Here is a 19,890-nt window from a genome sequence, read left to right as displayed (position 1 = left end):
TTTCCCCGAAGACACAAAATTCATTACCGTAATTTGCAAGCAATAGAAGTTGATTGCAATAGTTTTGGTGAAAGTAAAACCGATAACAGGGTAAAGTTTGAAGATTTTTATTTTAATATTTTTCCCATACAAAGCAAGACAATGTAGATTTTATTTGAATCAAAACACCGTTGTTTTTGTTTGTTCAAAAACCCTGTCTCTTCACAGTAGGCGGCTAAAGAACGCAGCCAGAGCTGGCCATCCAAAGAGCGACAGAGTTTATTCTATTAAACCCTGTTAGACAAGGTCTCTATGAAGTAGATTCTTGCAGTTTAGTTCTTGGCACTATTCCAAGGGGGAAGGAAGGATGAAGAACGGAGGAAGTAAAAATGTTTTGTTTTCTCAAGCAAGCAAAACTGGAGCCTGGCTTCAGATGCCAAGAAGAGCAGGAGAAACATTATCTGGTTAGCTGCAAGGAAAGCTTAATGGGCATGTAGAGGGAGCCATTTTTAATACCAAGTGCACACTGATCCCAGTTTCTCCAGGATGTAGGAATACTATTCCCATTATATAATATCCAGCCAATTCCCTCCAACCCATTTCCTGTAGGATTCATTCCCAGATGTTAAAAGGGAATGACATCTTGCTGACCAAGGCTGCTCAGTCTCATTAAAAGTTCAAGGTGCTGGGTTCATCCTCCTCAGCAAACTCAAATAATTAAATATCAGGAATGCAATTAAACCAGACCAGACCTTACCACACTGACACCTATCTAAAGACAAACACACACACACACAAAAACCTGTCAGCAGTTGCTAAAAACTGAGATGAGTGTCAGACAAGAATTTCTCACCTGTGCAAGTTAGTTTTTGCTAACGGGTGGCAAAATGAGGGTGGAGGAATTAGCATGATGGATCAGATCACAGTAGATCTCCAATAGGAGTTTTTCAATCTGCAACTAGAGTTTTATAGCTTTGCATATCCTTTTCTCTTCCTCTCCCCCCTGCACCCATCCCAGGGGAAGGAACCTGTGCAACACCCATCTCTTAAAAACCCCTGCGGACAAGTCAGCCTTGTTATCAGGCAAATGTTTCCACAGCAATTTCAGAGCACCACGAGCAAGAGGAAAGTTCTCCCCTGCTCTGCTCTCATTGCAATTCGAATGTGATCGGAGGTGAATAGAAAAATGGAAGGGACTTATGCTACCACCCACCCACCCCCAGTGAAAACTGCCAGGTCATTACCAATAATACAGATATGAACTCAGCCTCTGATAGTCAGAAGAGGAAAGTGGGATATGTATGTAGAAGTGGGGTAAAGCCAGACTCCAGCATTAGGATCAGCCAGTTAGCTTTTTCAAGAGGCTCAAAAAAAAACCCAAGGGGGAAGAAATCCAATTTCCACAAAGTATGAAAATGTCACAGATGCTTCTCATTCACACAGAAGAACAGGGGGCACCTTTAATGAAGATCAAGTTGGATGGAAGCAAGAAAGAGGCAAGGGGGGTGGGGTGGGGTAAGAAAACAGGAATCTTCACGCAGGCATCTGCTTTCACTTTATTTCTCTTTTTTCTTCTTGTTCTGAAAGAAACAAAAATTGTTGTCAGTGCTCTGAGCTCCTGGACATGATGATCTGGATCGGGAGCCCATGCCAATTAAGAGATATTTGCTCTCTTCTAGGTTAGAATGCTGATGCAACAACACACAACCAATTCTGCAAACCCCTGGAGAAATCGGTGATCGCTTGGATGAAAGATGTGATGAACCAGGGCCATCTTAATTACTAGAGAACGTTCTGTAATGACTGGTATTTGCTCACCTATATCTCAACTAGACTTAGAAGTTCTCACCCTTAATTCTTGCACTATGAAAATAGTATGAAAGTGCAACTTGCAAATAGTTCTTCCTTGTTGGAATGAGCAAGCAATGAAGCCTGAAGTTAGGACAGGACAGGGCTGTGGCTTCAGTTGGGAAAAGGCACTCTGAAACATGCCTGAGAGACAAAGGTAGTGCCTGTTTCCAGAATGGCCCAAGCAGTCGAGGAAGGTTACTGTTAATTTCACATTGCTAATGTGCCATCTCCATCTTTTTTCTCTCACTACTTTGCATGACATCAAGCCTTCCTATTCCTCTACCCTTCCATCTTCATTCCCTACTCTTAATAAACCTTCATCCCTTTACTCTGTTTTTCACTTCCTGCATGGTTCATTATACACATGGACCAAGCTTCCCTTTGACTCATCCTTGATGTCTTATTTCTTCAATGTATTATTCAGCTTTTCTTTTTCTGAACAATTTTATATCTTATAAATTTTATTTTTAAAAAAGTGCCCTCCCTCCCAATTTTTGTAAAGCTTCCCCTTTGCTTTTGGGCTTATACTTGATACATACATCTACGGGAGGAGGTACCAGCTAACACACTAACTATAATGGTCTTATTAATGTACAGAAAAAAAAGGTATGTGCTGAAAAGAAATGGAGGCATTCTAGGTAGGAGGTTCATTTAGAAAAGTCAGGGCAAGAAGTCATCTGCTTTGGCCAAGTAGAAGAAAGTCTTTCTCCCAAAGCATATGACTCTCAATGGAAACACCCTGCACTTAAACTCTGTAATTATGTCTTCTTGCTTGCATTTGTGGGAGACAATGCACTTGGCCACGTAATGGATAGGCATCAGACAAAGCCCCATGCATGCAGACCTACCTCGTTCATGCCCAAGATGACCATGAGCTCCCGGAAGATGTTAACAAAATCCAGGAAAAGATCCACGCAGTGCCTGGCACAAAGAGAAAGGTGTTGTACATCAAGTTATACTCTAAAACAGGAGTGTCCCAACTGGTAGCCCATGGACCAGATGAGTCACGTGCAGGCCACACCCACCCTGGCTCCGCAAAGGCAAAAAAACGTTGATATGTCGCATTGACGCCATCAAGTTTTGACACCTGTTCCATAAAATTATAAATGGGAGGCTTTGCCAGAGCCTCTTCTGTATTGTTTTATTCATAATCAACTATTTGTGTACCATCTTCTACTGCCAGAGTTCATTTGAAATCTTGCTTCCATATTTAACTCTGGCTTTTTCCACCATAAAGGTTTTAACCTCCCTGCTTTCCTCCAAGCGAAGTCTCTTTTATTTTGAACCCAATGAAGAAGCTCCTCCGTGTCTCCTGTTTAGCTGCCTCACTTGCAAATCCTTATCCTATGTGGCAGCTCCTTCCTCTCCAACTCACTTACGTAGCCCTAGGCTTGTCACCAACGCACTCACCAGATGTAGTCCTTGTCTCCATTCTCAGCCTTCTCAATGATGAGCTGAGTGTCAAACAGCACAAAGCCACACATAACCATAAGTCCAATGTAGAGATTAGCCTGGAGGAGGAAGAAAGCCAATTAAGACAAAATCACTCCAGTGGCATAGCCTTGGCCCTGCAACCTACTGAAAGCCCAAAGTGATTCTGTCTTAGCTCCTGGCTTCAATATATACAGAGCCGGATCTCTTCATGAATTATAGCAGAATGTGGCATCAGGCAATGAATTCATTATTCACAATGTCAGGATTAATTCCATTTTTGTTTCTGACAGTAACTTTCTAGTTATTATTCACACACGTACCTAAACATGGCATCCAATAAAGTATCTGAACCCCCACCCTCTCAGAGTGCCTAAAGTTCACAGAAGGGTGCTTTCTAATGCTGGAGGTGATTGTATGATCAGATGTCCGGATAAGTATACTCATCTGCAGCCATAATTACAGAATGTAATGCAAAATACTGCAATCTGTATACATCCCCAAATCTGTTAATCTAATGCAGGGATGTCAAACTCAGGGGCCACGGGCTGGATCTGGCCCGCAGGGCTGCCCTGGAAACAGCAAAGAAGAACTTCTGTGCCTCTGCCAGTGAAAACGGAGCTCGGGAGGGCCTTGCATGGCCATCCTGGACTCAGTTTTCAACTGTGATGGCCTCCTGAAGCCCTCTGCAGGCAAAAACAGAACTCGGGGGAAGGAAGGAAGGAAGGAAGGAAGGAAGGGAGGAAGGAAGGAAGGGAGGGAGGGAGGGAGGAAGGAAGGAAAGTGGGGAGGGTTATAATGAGAGGGAAGGAGGGTCTGAGGGAGGGACGGTCTGAGGGAAGTCCTGTCTTAACACTTGGCCACCACAGGTGCCCTGATACGAGTGACGTCAAGCTGACCACGTACCCCCAGGATCAAGCTCAACCCTGATGCTGCCCTCAATGAAATCAAGTTTGACACCCCTGCTCTAACGCAAAACATCTTGCTCTTAATAATAAGGTAAAAGAAAAGGGAAGCTGGGCACATCTGAACAGCTGCTCCCAGTAGGTCAGTTGCCAGTTCCATGTCCAAAAAGGTGGGTCTGCTACAGGGGCTTAAGCTGTTATCAACTTTTAAGCTAACAGACCAGGAAAACAGCATCCACTCACCGTGAAGAGCCAAGTTGAGCCCAGGAAAATGTTGATCAGGGAGAACAACAGCATCAAGAACAGGCCAGAGAAAAGGACACCTGCAAAAGGAGCAGAATCACGATGAACACAAAAGGCCAATCAAAATGAACCCAGCCTCTCCGAATGTAAGTGGTTGCTGTTGCTGCTGCTGCTGCTGCTTACCCCCTAGATACAGGTAGGCACGGCGCTTAGCAAAGAGAGCACTCAGGGAGAAGCAGCTGAAGATCACTGCTGTGCCCAGGAAAGCAGTTGGGATGATGCTGTGGGGAGGGAAGGGACAAGATCAGATGGATGGATGGAAGGAAGGAAGGGAGGACTCAGATTTATGAATTAACAGAATTTGCTTTAGAAATATTCAAAGGGTTTTACTTTTAAGTCTCTGAAAGAATCTAGATGCTTCAATGAGAAAAGAGTGGCCCTATTATTAACTACCACGCAGGATATCTGGTTCTCACTTTCAAGGTGAGGAGTGGCAAAGGACAGAGCAAGTTGGTGAGTTTCCTCTTACCTGGGGTTGATGGCAATGCACATCTCCAGCAGAGGACCCAAGTTGACTCCTGGAAGAGGAAGGAATGTAGCCTCAGAGACAAGTGTGTGTGTGTGTGTGTGTATGTTTTCTTAAGTTTTCATGGGTACTTACATGTATGGTATTCAGCTTTGTTCGGGTATTTTCCCACGTCATTATAGTTGTGCTTTTAAAGTTGTAGCAACGTTTCGGCAGAATCTCATCTGCCATCATCAGGCTTCTGTATTGTGTTCGTCTGTATTGTGTTCGTCTGTTCGTCCAGACGAACACAATACAGAAGCCTGATGATGGCAGATGAGATTCTGTCAAAACGTTGCTACAACTTTAAAAGCACAACTATAATGACGTGGGAAAATACCCAAACAAAGCTGAATTACATACATACATACATATAATTTTTTCATTCATCACATGCACATATTTACAAGATACAAGTTATGGATTACAGGCATTCCCTTTATAAAAGACACAAGAGGTGCAAAATGCCACACAAAAACATTCAGAAAGTGACAAAGTGCTCCATGTCATTTCAGATATGTTCACAAGGGAGGGATCCCTCATTTTATAATGTTCAATGCCGTCTTCTTCCTTTCAGCTGCAAAACCTTTTGGCTTCCTCCAGACACAGGATTACACAAGAGCCATTCGGCTGTGGTGTGATACTAGGTAGCTGCATTAATGCATGAAGTAAACTTTGCCCACTCAATCACTGCCATTCTGCCAGGTCCTCCGATGGCCTTGATGGCACCGTTTCATCCCTTACACAGCATAGCTCCAGAGGTGGTATTCAGCAGGTTCTGACCAGTTCTGGAGAACCATTAGCGGAAATTTTGAATAGTTCAAAGAACCGGCAAATCCCACCTCTGACTGGAGATTTTACAGTCTCCTTCCCCTGCCACGCCCACCAAACCACACCCACAGAACCGGTAGTAAAAAAAAATGAATCCCACCACTGCATCGCTCCCACAACCCCAGCAAGAGGAAGCAGTTAAAAATGTCTTTCTTGCTTATGGAAATTCCACATTTGCACATGTGGAGTATTAAATTGCTGCAGCTCCCCTCAGTTCTCGCTTCTTCAGCCACACATACCAGTGAGTAAAGCAAAGCCTGCCAGGATAGCCAGACGTTTCTCTTCAGTTTCTCGGCTGTGGGGTGTGGCCATCAACCAAATCATAAGGCCTAACGCTCCCAGGCCAGTCAGCAGTCCAAACTGCAAAACAAAGTGGGAAAGACGGGGATTAACACAGGCTGGTCTGAGAAAAGACCCAGTTCAATCTAAGCCCGTTTGCTGCATCTCTCTCTCTTTTAAAGAAAATTCTGCCCACTGGAACTGTTTTCCCATACAGATTTTGAAACAAGGAACCAGTGTTTTGCATTGCCGGTCTCTTGGAAGGGAAATTCTGTCCCTTTTAAAATTTAATTTCAATTTTAATATTTAATCACGAATAGGTTCAATGTTAAATATCTTAAATACAGATTTTCATCAGCACCAGTGAAATCTGTAACAATTCTACTCTGCAAGTAGGATCATCCTACATAGGTATGTAGAGGTATGTAGAAAAAGGAAGAGAGAACACTGTTCTCCAAATGTAAACTTTATTAACTACTATGTGGCTTAGGTTTAATGTAAACATTAACAAAGATTCTGATAATGGGAACATTTTCAATCTGGCAGGACTCTGAACAGTGTAACTACAGTCCCACCTCTCACTTGAGTTTCACAATAGAAACAAAAAGCTCTTTCAAACAGAAACAAAGAGCTCCAAGTTTGTCTGAGAACATGTATTTATTTAGAGACTTTTTGTTGGGATGTGTTTGTGGAAAGTTTTAAAGGCTTAAAATTTCACGAAATATGCCACCACAGAGCACCAGCTGAGAACCACTCAATAGGATACAGTCCTGTTTATTTCCACAAGATGGGAGGTACTATTCTGAAGTCTTCCTGCTGGCATTTAACCCTCAATAACCAAGATGATATTTAGCCTATATATCGTCCCAGAGCCTTAGAATTCTTACCTGCACCAGCTGAGTAACCACATTGAGATAAGCACCAGCCGCCGCTAGGAACATACATAATGCAAAGCTGGCATAGACCTTCTTCAGGTGCTGCTGAGTTGATGCAGAGCTATAGGGATGAAGGAAGAAAATTTAGCTGTGTTACACAATACCTAGAGAAGCACAGCAATTCCCAAACTGACCATTTTCCAGCTCCTAGCCATATCAAACCACAGAGTCATATTATCTGACCTGCTTCAGAGAAAACTTACATTTTCTTCACACTATCACTAAGAATTCCTTACTTCAGAATCTCTTGTGCTGAAATACTACTTCCAGAGAGGACCAAGTATTTACCAAAGATATGAAGGTTTTTAGGACGGTTAGAAAAACCTGTGAGGTCTGGTCGTAGAGGAATGCAGTGTGAATGTAGAAGGATGTGTAATTTTGACTTGCAAAGCAAATCATTCTGGCAACAGGCTATAGCACAACATATCATTTAAACCAAGAGCCATTTTGAACAGCTCTGCCCTCTTTGGAAAAGCAAACGGATTTGAACAAAATTTAAATGTCTGTGATCCAAATGTTTTTCTAGCCACAGTTTAAACAAAATTCCCCATGGACTTCAATAATCCAGTAATACTCACTAGATAGTTCCCCGAAATCACCATCTTACATTAAATATTTCCTTGAACTACCTTCATCTACAATTGTCTGCCCTAAGATCTATAGTATGGATTCTCAACCTCTGGGGGCTTGTGGCAAACTGGGAATTCTGAGAACATTGTCACAAAACGCTACCATAAAGGACAAGCTCAGTCAACAATTCTTTATCACAAAGTAAACTAGTTAGATTATTTCCCACCCAATTCAAGTAGCTTCTTCCATTTTTTCCTTACTGTAATTTACTTGTCTGTAAATTACTAGATATTGGGGGGAAACCACCCACCATTTTATGTTTCTATGAATATTACTCAGCACTATGTGAAACCCATTGGCATTATTGGAAAAAAATATGAGATACAAGCCAGAATTTTACTCTGCAATGCACAACCTTCAAGTGAAGTATGAAACCTATAATTACCAAGAAAAGCAACAGGTGTACCAATGACTTGTACATTACATTTGTAATCCAGGTTGTACAGAAAGCTGGATTACATCCACAAAAGTTTTAAAAGGCAAAACAGCAAAGTAGGATTTTAAGATTCAGTTCCATGCAGAACAGGGTCCCCTGAACTAGAGTTGTAACTCGTTCAGAAGCAGGTTCAGAAACAGGTTCAGGTTACTGACTGGTATATGAAAATACTGTTTTTCTCATCATGTTTAACTTATAACCAGAGTAGAGGATTTTAATCCACAGATTTTTCTCAAAAAAGCAGAAAAACTGAGGTGGTCTGGCTCCAGCAATCCAGGTCCTGCCAGCCTTCTCACCATCTTTCACGGGTGATGGAGCCTACCTAACCTCACATCTCTGTTCCTAAACATCCATGAAAGAAACGGAACCCTCTCACAATAAGATTAAGCAGGCAACAGGTACTCACATGTGGGAGAACTTGAAGAGGGCATCAAAATTTATGTTCCTGTTGAAAATATCCATTGCACTTAGTTGGTGAGGTGCAATTCTCTATGTCAAAACACACAATCTGCAGAAAGAGAAAGGAAAGCCACATCAAATGGAGAAGACCTGAATAGATTTTTTTCCTTAGAATTGGTGTGTTCCATCTCTACTTTTCTCCTTAAAGACAAGGTCCTCCCACATTAAGCAGCACCCTCAGCCCATAGCGCAGTTTTAAAATGACATCAACCCCCTTCCCCATTTACATTTTTTGTGGTGGCACTTCTGCAGAATTCCCTCAAGGTAAAAGGAACTTCAAATAATCAATTTAATAAATCTGATGTTTTGTATGTATTAGTCAGCAAGGAACAAAGCACAGCAACATCAGAGAACAGGGAAGTTAAAGCAATAGCTTAAAAGTCTAGCAAAAAGGTATGTAGAAGCAGAAAACAGATTTTTCAGGTCCAAGAAAAAATATATTTGCTTCATCTGCATATTCCTACAGAAAACACAGACTAATTTATATCCTTCCCTCCATGTAGTCTCCTGTTTCCATCAATTAATTCTATCTCCAGCTACAGTATAAGATATGCAGCAATCCAGCAACACACGTTACTCAAAAGACACAGGTTAAGTAAACAAACTCCTGATGCACCACTAAAAAGTGATTCTTTCTACTTGGGACTCACCGGCTTGTCCAATATGTAACCCACAAGCTTCTTCTTTTTCCTACTCTGAAAAATCTAGACTGCAATCATTCCGCAAACACTCAAAAACTGGCTTGGTGTATATGGTGCAATTATTGCAGGCTCTTGCAAGGCTAGTTAAAGCCTCCTGGAGGAATTGTGCTCATCTGGGAGCCTTGCTTCACAACACAGCAGCTGGAAAGAGCATTAGGCTCCTTAATGATCTTCCCAGGAAAGGTTGAGGTGGAGTTAGAGGAAGGCAGCCCTCCCAGCTTGAGAGTCAAGGCCAATATGCTGTGTTGTTATTCTCTAGGTGGGATTCCACTCCAATGTTCTGTTTGTAACATGTACAGGTATTTTACTTACTCAGGGGGACCAGCATGAACATTTTACTTAACAATACAAGCATTTCTACCCTCCTCCATCCAAAAGTTCTTAACTAGTTGCTCTAAACTTATGGCAAATAATGGCCGTAGCTATTGGAAACCAGTCCAGCAACTAAAGATTTATTTTCTGATAGGCAGGAAGATCTGGCTTGGCAAGAAGTTTGCATCGTAGGTTTGTATTTGCTAAGAAGGTGCACTAGTGTTAATGCCTTTAATCTTGTGAGAGATTAAACTCAACCTCTTTATCTTCTTATATTTCTCTACATTTACAAGGTCTTCATTTATCAGAGGCATATACATGCAGGGGAGGGGGGGAAATCACACTGAAAAGTTCTAAAAAGAAAGTCTGTCTTGAGGTATCAAAAGCCACACCTTAAGAACAATCTGAATTGGAAAGCTGAACCTGAAAATTACAGAGCATATCATTTGGGTATTAGGTGCTTGTATTAGGTGACATGACTCAACATCAGAGCATCCAAATAGGTCACACTAGAGTGGAAGAAACATTTTCCGCTCAGCACCCAGTTCTTCCAGATGCCAAAAGCTATTCAAGGAAGAGGTTAGATAAGATCCGAGATTAGGGAAACATTTTGAAATACAGATTTCTCCAATGGGAGGGAAACTCGCTACAAAACAAAGCATAAATCTGAATCTATTCCAGAAGAAAGTATAAGTAAAGTAAGGAGTAAAACAAGAAGCTGTAAAGCTCAGGATTACTCTTCATAATCATCCTTTATGTTTCAAAAACCCTTACACTTTTTCAGCAGCTTTAGCCACTGCAGGAGTAACTAATGGTTTTCATTAATGTTCTCTGAGCCCACAGCCACAGAAAATATAGGAAAGAATTTTTACATTACATTTTTAGACCATTTGTTCACAGAGACCAGTCCATTTATGGCTGTGCCTGAAATGGAATATTCTTTTTTTCATCCACAGATAAAACTCTCGAGACACATGTGTTTTGAACCATGCTTTGGAACAATTAAAATGGCCATCGAAGATTGCAACTTTTCAAGGCAGAAATGTTCAGCATGTCCCACTCAAAATGTGACGCCACTCAAAACATCGGAGATTTTTTTTTCATGTTTGCAACATTCAAAATTGCTGTTTTCATAAAGACATACTGGACCATCTCTATTTCCATTTATGACAGATGGCAGAATTAGTTATCTACAACTGAGTTTTAAAAAAATCTGGTCCTGTTCTCCAAGGCGTTGACCAGCTTGAATATACGTATTATGCTTAGAATTAAATTGCATTTTTCCCATTCTGCAAAACACATCCATCTTGTTTTTAAACAATGCAAATTAACTTTCAATATAAATAATGAAAATTAATTTGCATCATTTAAAAACAAGATGGTTTCAACTATTTTGCAGATCACAAAGAAATCTGAGAAAGTCAAAGGCCATATACACGTAATATATTTTTCCTTCAGCACTAACAATATATCCAATAATGTGAAAATTATGCATCACAGATTAGGTTACTGAGAAGGTACCATTATTTGGGAAAAAAAATCAGGGGGAAAGTGTTAGTGTAACATTGTAAAAATTACAGAGCTTGGTTATCCTCAAACAAATTGTACCCTTAGTAAACAAAAAAGAGACGCTGAGTACACAACTGCAGGCCATTGCTCTATAAACTCTCCACTGGTTGCCTGAATGCAAAGAACCTCTGATGAAGTAGGGCATGTTCAACAAAGAAGACTTTCCCAAGGTCAACCTTACTGCTCCTAGACCAGAGCTGTCAAACTCACAGCCCGCGGGCCAGATGCACCACGCACTGACCACGCCCGGTTTAGCAAAGGGGAAAAAAAGTCCTGATACATCACGTGGCGCTTGACATGTCCTCGACCGTACAACTTCATAAAATGCTGAAGGTATTAAGTATTAAGTATTTTCCTTAATTTCAAAACGCTATTTACTAGATGAGATGTTGGTGAAACAGCCCCATTGCAACCTTTGGAACAAAAGACCACTGATAAAATAGTAATATCAAAAATCTCATTTCCAATTTCTTACCGGAGGCTACAGCATTTAAGACTCTTTAACATTTACAGTTGTGCAACAAGCATTTTAGACATGAGGTTCTATGCAGCATGCCTACAGAAGGAGTTTTGTCAGTTTTAAAATGTTGACCAAGTACAAAGAATTTTTGGATTAATTCTCCTATAAGACTGTGGATGACTGAATTTGAAGGAAAAGCAAAAAAACTGCCACTGGGAAGGAACACCATTCAGGAATACAGGAGGATGATAACATGTCCAACAAAAAGAATGTTAACTGTTGACTGAATGGAAAGGCTCCCACTTCATATTTACCAGTATATTTAGCTTTTGAAGATCCCGATAGTAGCCAAAAACATCTGTCTTATTTGTGTAAGTACAATCAGAAGAACTGCAATCTTAAACTATTCTGAGGAATGATCCTGCCCAATCTTTCTTCTGCCTATAAAATCTCATAGTCATGTCTTTTGGACGATAAACCTAGGATGATAATTGCCTTTATCCTAATATTTATGAGCTACTTGGTAGCTTGTTTGGATAAGGACAATCCAAAATAAATTATAAGACAATACTTAATAAACAATCCTACAAAATACCAGGTTATTTGAATTTGTGTAAAATATAACTCCTCCCACCACTATATACCCAAATGATAAATATGAAATGCATATTATCTAGCAGTACAGTTTGATCAACAATGTTCTGTGAAGCAACAATTAGAGCCTACATTTCAAATGCAGAGCAGGACACATTCAACAAGTATATTGACTCAGAAATTATTCCTTAGCCATATACATCCAAAGAGACAATTTATTAGTATAAACCCTAGAATTGGAAAGGAAATCCACTAGAGAATGCAAACAGGCTTGGCAGCACCACTGTAATCTAGGCTCAGGATCAGTTTGTTCTGAGTTTTTTAAAAAAATAACCAGAAATACTTAGCCACATATACGACCTTTAATCACCAAGGGCTAATATTTATTCCATTTCTGTAGCTGCCATCTCAAGCAAGTGATTCTGGGCAGTGAACAATCAAACAAACAGATAAAAACCATTACAATATAATACAAATTAAATACATATATATGGTAGTTGAGAAAAACCATCCTGTATATCAATATAACCAGAAAATGGGACTTTTTACACTCAAGGGCCTTAGGCCTAGGCACAAATCTAGGTTTTCAAAGCCTTATGAAAAGGCCAATAGGGTTGAAATCATCTTCAGACCTGAGGGGAGAATGTTCCAGAGGACAGGGCCTACAGCCGAGAAGGCACACCTAGTATCTACCAGCTGACATTCCTTGGCTGATGAAACCCATAGCATGCCCAACCTACCAGGTGGAATTTCTGTTACAGTTATACAAACAACTCCATATTCCATTACTATTATCCACAACAGGAACTTACTAGCTATCAAAGAGCGGAGAAGAGGAAGGAGGCAGGGAGTAGGTTGTCCCCCATTTATAGCCTCTCCTGTAAAAAGCAGACCAATCCTCACAGCACCAAATTGCGAGAGAAAAATGTCACACAATGAACCGTGACCTTGTACATTCCTTCAATATTATGACATCAGAAAGCCAGCCAATTAGCTTTGAAGTCTTGTACTGCAAGTCATCTTGTTGCCACAGGAGTCAATTGAACTATCCAGGAGAGCCATCATAGGAAACTCCTATGACTAATAACTTATGAAGAAAAACTGAAAAACTCATCTGATCCTCTGCCCCACATCGAAAGGGTTCACACCAATTGTCACATGTTGGATGGAGGAGTGTCAAAATAATCAAATGGCAATTACAGCACCAAGACTGAAGCCCCAATCTTTTTGAGAATGTCTATCAATCTCATATATACACATACAAAAAAAGCTTCAGTGTGTGGTCATGGCCACAATTTTGCCAGTTTACCTGTACAGACTCTGCTGGAAGAAACACTAAAGGTAAAAAGTTCATCCTGACTCTTTTAATTCTTGTGTAGCAAACTATTTATCTTTAAAAACTCAATTTCTCATCAAAAGCCAACACTACTGAGCAGTTGTCTGTGCCCTCCTTATAAATACCATATCAGACAAATCTCACATCATTGAGTTTTTCTTGGCTCAGACTAGTGTTCATACAGTAGGTTGTCTTTGGAAAATACTGTCCAAAAGCAGAATGCAAGGCACAGGCTTTACAACCTGACTCTCCCAAAGCGTGTGGAAGATTATCTAATTTAGTATCCAACTTGATGACAACTGATAAAATAACTGAAATTCAAGAAACATGCCAATGCTACGCTTGAAACTTTATAACAATTTACACATAAAGCAGCATAAATTTATTTAATAGAAAAACCATCTAAAATATCCACAGATGTGAATATCTTTCAAATGTAACAAGCTATCAGGGTAACAGAGTCCAATCTAAACTAACGGAAACATAGGAAGGTTATCTCTGCCTACATTGTTCAGATTTCCCAATAACAATTGTGGTTTATATCTACTTGACATGGATCTTGCAACCTAGTATTGATTCTCTTTTGTTTGCATGTGCCTTTTAGTGCACATTACAGAATTCATTTGTTTCAGAACATTCCTTTTACAAATAAAACAGTACAAATGCAAGGTCTCACTCACTCCAGATACTTTTCTTAAATGCATCAAATAGATGACTTTCAGATGCATTTGTAACTAGAAGACATCAATGTGATCAATATTTATTAAAAAAACATGAAGAGCATTAAAAGTTGGAGAAATTTGCTCTAGAGCTACCTTATTCATTTTGGGCACCTATCAGGTATGATTTTCAATTCCCAGAATTACCCTTGTCAGCAAGGCAATAGCTAACGATTCTAGGAACTAATGTCCAGCTTCCAAGGTTGAGGACCATTGCTATATAATGCATATATGATGAGCCTCAATGGCACAGTGGTTAGAGTGCTGTACTGCAGGCTACTTCTGCTAACTACCAGCTGCTTGCAATTTGGCAGTTCAAATCAAGCTCAAGGTTGACCCAGCCTTCCAAGGTGGGTAAAATGAGGACCCAGATTGTTGGGGGCAATATCCTGACTCTGTAAAATGTTTAGAGAAGGCTGTAAAAGCACTGTGAAGAGGTATATAACTCTAAGTGCTGTTGCTATTGAAAATTCCAGCTAAACCTCTATTCCATAAAAAGAAAACCAAAATTATATGCAAAAATATTCAGGATCATTATTTTCTGGGAGGCTCAGCCTCCAATCCTTCAAAAATATTCCAACTCACCAGTGAGTATACCCTGTGGCTTCTCTGCTTGAAGGAGGATATATATATATTTGAAGTTTTAATTTTATCTCATTCTGCTGGAAGCAGAAATCCAGGATGCAACACTGCTAGGTAGGGTAGGATGAAGTCCCACACATTGAACAAGAGGGATGCCCAGAGACCCAGAAAGACTGGTTTTCTCTGGGCTTCTTCTTCTCCTTTTGGGGAAGAAAAAGAAACAAACCCCCACATTTGCATAAAACCTGTTTCCCCCGTTTCCCCCACGGCAGCAGAAAAGAAGAGGAAGGCAAATCGGCAACGCAAAACAGCAAAAAATACTTTCGGATTAGGCAGGCCCAATTCTTCTTCTTGAATTCAAGCTTTTCCACTCCGAACAAGACATAGCCAAAAAGAAGAAGCAAAAAGCAAAAAAAAGCCCACGCCCCCCCCCCCCAAATACTTCTTCTGAGCTAGACCCACCCACACATACACACACAAAAAAACACCCCGCGTGGCGGAATAGCGCCATATCTTTCAAGGAAAACCGAAAGAGATCAGACGACGTCTATTCTTAAACCTACGCTACAGAAACGGAATATACAGTATTACATTATTTATGTTATATTATTTCATATTATATTATTTCATATTATGTATTACTATTATATATTACATATTACTATATTATTTCTTATTGTATTACTATTATGGCTGCCTTTCGCCGTCGTCGTCTTATCCGCCTCTAGGACGAGATCGGCGTCTCACATTAGATACACCATTTTAGGTGCAGGCCAAGCTCTCCAAGAGCACAGCCCTCCCCTCCCCTCCTCATTCCACCAGTCCCCGAGGGCTTGGGAACACGGAACTGCGCGGCCCCTGGATAGACCCGAGGCGGGCCTTTGGAAACCACCACCACCACCCCTTCCCCGAGGCCGGGATCTAATCGCCGAAGGCGGCCGTCTTTCCGAGACCGAGGAAAATCCCGCCCACCGAGCCTACCGTGGGGTGGGGGGTGGGGGGTGCGAGGGGAAAGGGGCGGAATTGGAGGTCTCTATGACGTTATCGCTCAGAACGCGGACGTCAGAATGGCCGGGGCAGCACGAAGCAAAGCCGGGACGGTCTCGTTTTTTCCACCCGCTTCCCGCCCCGCCCTCCACACTTAACTCCTCGCGGGGAGAAAGTCCGAAGGGTGTGGGGAAGGGGCACGGTGACGCCTTCGGAGAGACCTCACAAAAGACGCCGCGGAGGCAAGAAGGAGCGTGGGGGGGGGTCTGTGGGGGGGGGTCATAAGGTTGCTATGGGAACGGAAACCGAAAGAGGCAGCCCGGCCGTCTTCTTACCCCGCCGCAGAGAAGGCGTCCCGTCACGGTTACAACAGCTGCTACTGTTCTGGTCGAACCGTACGTGTCTCTGGCCTCGAACGCTTCCGCCCCACCTCTTTTATCCCCTCCCCACCTGCCATTGGTACTTGCATCCTCAAGGTCCCGCCCCAGATCCCTATTGGTGTTTCCGCACACTCCCAAGCGTTCTGCATACTTCTTCATTGGCTGAGAGGCGACTCCTTCGCGTTGCTATTGGTCCCACGGCCGCGCCCAAGCAGCTGCGATTGGTTTGCGCACGCACAGAGAGAGAGAGAAAAAAATAGATAGACAGACACAGCTAAATATTAAAAAAAAAAAAAAAAAAAACCAGACGCACAGACAGACGGATACGTACGTTCGCGACGTTCATTGGTTTCCAATTATCGAGTCTGTAGGCGGCGCCCGTGACGGGTGGAGACTTTTATTGCCCCTTCTTCGCAAGCCCTCCTTCCCCAAAAGGAGCGCGCGACCCCTAGCGGAAGAAGTGCAACATGCAGAGCGCTGGCTGCCAGGCAGCGCCATTAGCAAGAGTTGATTCTGCTGAGTGCTGAGTGAGGTTTATTTGCGCCTGAAGCGCAGCCTGCTGGTAGAAGCTTCTCATTGCAGGCAACGTGCACTGCCGGGCAATCTACTACTGTAATAATTTTTCTGTCGCTGGAATTTTCAAGCTTTGTCCGGAAAATCTACAATAGTCCTCAACTTACAACAGTTCATCTAATGACCATTCAAAGTGTCTTATGACATTCGGAGGCTTGATAACTCACGCTTACGACGGTTGCAATGAACACGGATGTCAAATTTGTGGCGTCATATTGCCATCACATGATGTTTCACAATGTTTTTCCCCTTTGTGGAGCTGGGGTGGTCATGGCCTGCACGTGATGTATCCGGCCCACAGGCCGCCAGTTTGATACCCATGTCCTAGAATCAGGGGGTCCCCTTTTGCCACCTTCTGACAAGCAAAAGTCAATGGGGAAACCAGGTTCACTTAACACCCGGGTTACTAATTTAAAAACTGCGCTGATTCACTTACCAAATGTGGCGAGAAGAGTCGTAAAATGGGGCAAAACTCACACAACAAATTTCTCCACTTAGCAACGTCAATTTTGGGCTCAACTGTGATTGTAAGTTGAGGATTACCTGTATTGTGTTTCCTTTCAAGCACCTGCGAAAAGCTATAACATGGCGCTCTGCAACAATTAACTCGATGTGACATGATAGCAATATTCCAGTATTTGAGGGACTGCCACAAAGAAGAGAGGGGGTCAACTTATTTTTCAAAGCACCAGAAGGCAAAACAAAAAAAAATGGATGGAAACTAATCATGGAGAGAAACAATATGGAATTAAGGAGAAATTTCTTGTCAGTGAGAACCATTAACTAGTGGTTGCCTTCAGAAGTTGTGGGTGCTCCATCACTGGAAGTTTTTAAGAAGAGACTGGATAGTGTTCAGCAGGTTCTGACCAGTTCTGGAGAACCAGTAGCGGAAATTGTGAGTAGTTCAAAGAACTGGCAAATACCACCTCTGACTGGAGATTTTACAGTATCCTTCCCCTGCTATGCCCACCAAGCCATGCCCACAGAACCGGTAGTAAAAAAATTTGAATCCCACCACTGGGTCTCCTGCTTAAACAGGAGGTTGGGACTAGAAGACTTCCAAGGTCCATTCTAGCTCTATTCTCTGATTGAATTGCACATGTGGGATACTCTAATCAGTGTAATACTGATAATATTAAATCTAGAGCCATAATACTTTTAGTTATACCATAACCAGGATCCAATTGTGAAAATGAAGTACATTACTTTCATTTTCAAACTAATAGAACAGAACAGAATACTTTATTGGCTAAGTGTGATTGGACACACAAGGAATTTGTCTTGATGCAAATGCTCTCAATGTACATAAAAGAAAGATACATTCGTCAAGAGTCAAGAATCATAAAGGTACAACACTTAGTAATAGTCATAGGGTACAATAAGCAATCAAATCATACTAGGAAACAGTCAATATAAATCGTAAGGATACAAGTGACAAGTTACAGTTATACAGTCACAAATGTGATGAGGAGTGATGAGAAGATTAACAGTAATAGTAGTGCAGACTTTGTAAATAGTTGGACAGTGTTGAGGGAATTATTTGTTTAGCAGAGTGATGGCTTTCGGGGAAAAACTGTCCTTGTGTCTAGTTGTTCTGGTGTGCAGTGCTCCATAGCATTGTTTTGAGGGAAGGAGTTGAAACAGTTTATGTCCAGGATGTGAGGGGTCTGTAAATATTTTCACAGCTCTCTTTTTGACTCGTGCAGTACACAGGTCCTTGACTGAAGGCAGGTTGGTAGTAATTGTTTTTTCTGGAGTCCTAATTATCCTCTGAAGTCTGTGTCTGAGATCCTGTTGGATTGCAGAACCAAACCAGACAGTTACAGAGGTGCAGATGACAGACTCATCTTCAAAGTTAACAAGTACTAAAGGGGGATCACACAGGAGGCTAAGATCTATCATTCTGTTCTGAAGAACATGGCTGTTGAAAATTAGGAAAAACTGAAAATTAGTTGGATAGTTGAAGCTGGAGGCAAGCTCCTCATTGGAAATGACACAGCCATCTGTTGAGGATGTTTTAATTTGGATTCCTAAACTTGGGCTTCCTGACTTAAATGGCTTCTTCCATCTGTATAATGCTTTGATTCTTGCATGTGGGATAATAAGGAGGAAGTGCCATACATTCCTATTCCTGAGCCTCATTTGGCTGAGGTGTTTTGTTTAGAAAGATTTCAAAAAATTGCAATATATCTGGTGGGAGACAATAGAAGTAGTAAGTGGCCTCATGCCCATGTCCCCCAGGGAAAGGCTAGAGGAATGTTATATATTTAGCCTGGAAAAATTATGAAAGAGGGGTAGCGTGACTGCTATATTCAGAAACCATATTAATATTCATATTAATAATTCAGCTTGAATGTAAATTAGAAAAGCTGCAGCAGCTCTAATCACATTTACTAAAGACTATATATCACTGACCCCAAGGGAACTCATTTCCAAGTAGCAAACATTAAACCTAAAATCAGTGTAATTTGATTTAGTAGGGAGGTAGATGATCTGGTTTTCTAGATCAAATTCTGGATTGTGGGTGGGCTTCAAACATTTTACCAACTACTGGTTCTCTGTCCACTTGCTGGGTGGGTGTGGCCATGGTGGGCATGGCCTACTTGGCCTCCTGCACCATGGTAGCAGGGTCATTTTTGGCCTCCCTGGGCTCCGGAGGCTTTCCTCAAGCCTCCGGGAGGGCAAAAACAGCCTCTGGAGGCTGGAAATGGGCCTGTTTCCAGCCTTCTGGAGGCTCCGGGAGGCCCATTTTTCACCCTCCCTGAGCCTCCGTGGAGGCCCTGTACTTACCTGGCATCCAAAATGGGTGACATGGGGACTCCTGGGAAGGCGGGGTGAGGTGGGTGGAGCCAGCCAAGGGGTGGGGTTTTCCGGTTCACCGAACGAGCCATAAAATTAGCTACGGGTTCACCCGAACTGGGGTGAACCAGTAGCAGCCCACCTCTGCTCCCACCTGGCATCCGGAAGTCAAACACAACCCTGATGTGGCTCTCAATGAAATTGAGTTTGACACCCCTGGCTTAGAGGCTGTACAAGTTTGAATGGGGAGGAAGTGTCTCTGATTCAGTCCTACCCAGGTCAGATCCTTGTTGGTTTTGGGATTGCCCAGATTTGGGGATATTCCATCTCTGAC

The 19,890-nt window shown here is 42.0% G+C and overlaps 1 protein-coding gene across 3 annotated transcripts; it reads right to left on the bottom strand.

The window, feature by feature from the left end:
* Positions 1–91: 91 nt before the first annotated feature.
* Positions 92–16,211, bottom strand: TMBIM6 (transmembrane BAX inhibitor motif containing 6). Of its 3 annotated transcripts, none has more exons than XM_026683864.2 (10): positions 16,140–16,211; positions 8,492–8,593; positions 6,972–7,080; positions 6,045–6,165; positions 4,939–4,987; positions 4,593–4,690; positions 4,410–4,489; positions 3,241–3,341; positions 2,679–2,751; positions 92–1,559 (listed from the first exon to the last, which is right to left on the bottom strand). In XM_026683864.2, the coding sequence occupies exons 2-10, from the start codon at positions 8,545–8,547 to the stop codon at positions 1,536–1,538; spliced, it is 711 nt and encodes a 236-aa protein (XP_026539649.1). In that variant the 5' UTR covers positions 8,548–8,593; positions 16,140–16,211; the 3' UTR covers positions 92–1,535. The 3 variants fall into 3 exon arrangements, with proteins under 3 accessions (XP_026539649.1, XP_087810136.1, XP_087810138.1); XM_087954010.1 differs by lacking the exon at positions 16,140–16,211 and adding an exon at positions 15,503–15,947; XM_087954012.1 differs by lacking the exon at positions 16,140–16,211 and adding an exon at positions 9,195–9,384.
* Between the last annotated feature and the right edge of the window lie 3,679 nt (positions 16,212–19,890).

Source organism: Notechis scutatus, chromosome 2 (genome assembly GCF_049901735.1).
Source record: "Notechis scutatus isolate UNSWTSFEM ecotype Mainland chromosome 2, rNotScu1.2, whole genome shotgun sequence".
Taxonomy (NCBI): Eukaryota; Metazoa; Chordata; class Lepidosauria; order Squamata; family Elapidae; genus Notechis; species Notechis scutatus.
The sequence above is the reverse complement of the archived record's forward strand: the minus strand, read 5'-3'. Positions and strand labels throughout refer to the sequence as shown.

Coding starts and splice junctions, on each gene's coding strand:
- TMBIM6 (XM_026683864.2), bottom strand. CDS start 8,547: ATGGATATTTTCAACAGGAACATAAATTTTGATGCCCTCTTCAAGTTC. Junction 7,081..8,491: donor CTCTTCAAGTTCTCCCACAT/GTGAGTACCTGT, acceptor TCATCCCTATAG/CTCTGCATCAACTCAGCAGC. Junction 6,166..6,971: donor TGGTTACTCAGCTGGTGCAG/GTAAGAATTCTA, acceptor TTTGTTTTGCAG/TTTGGACTGCTGACTGGCCT.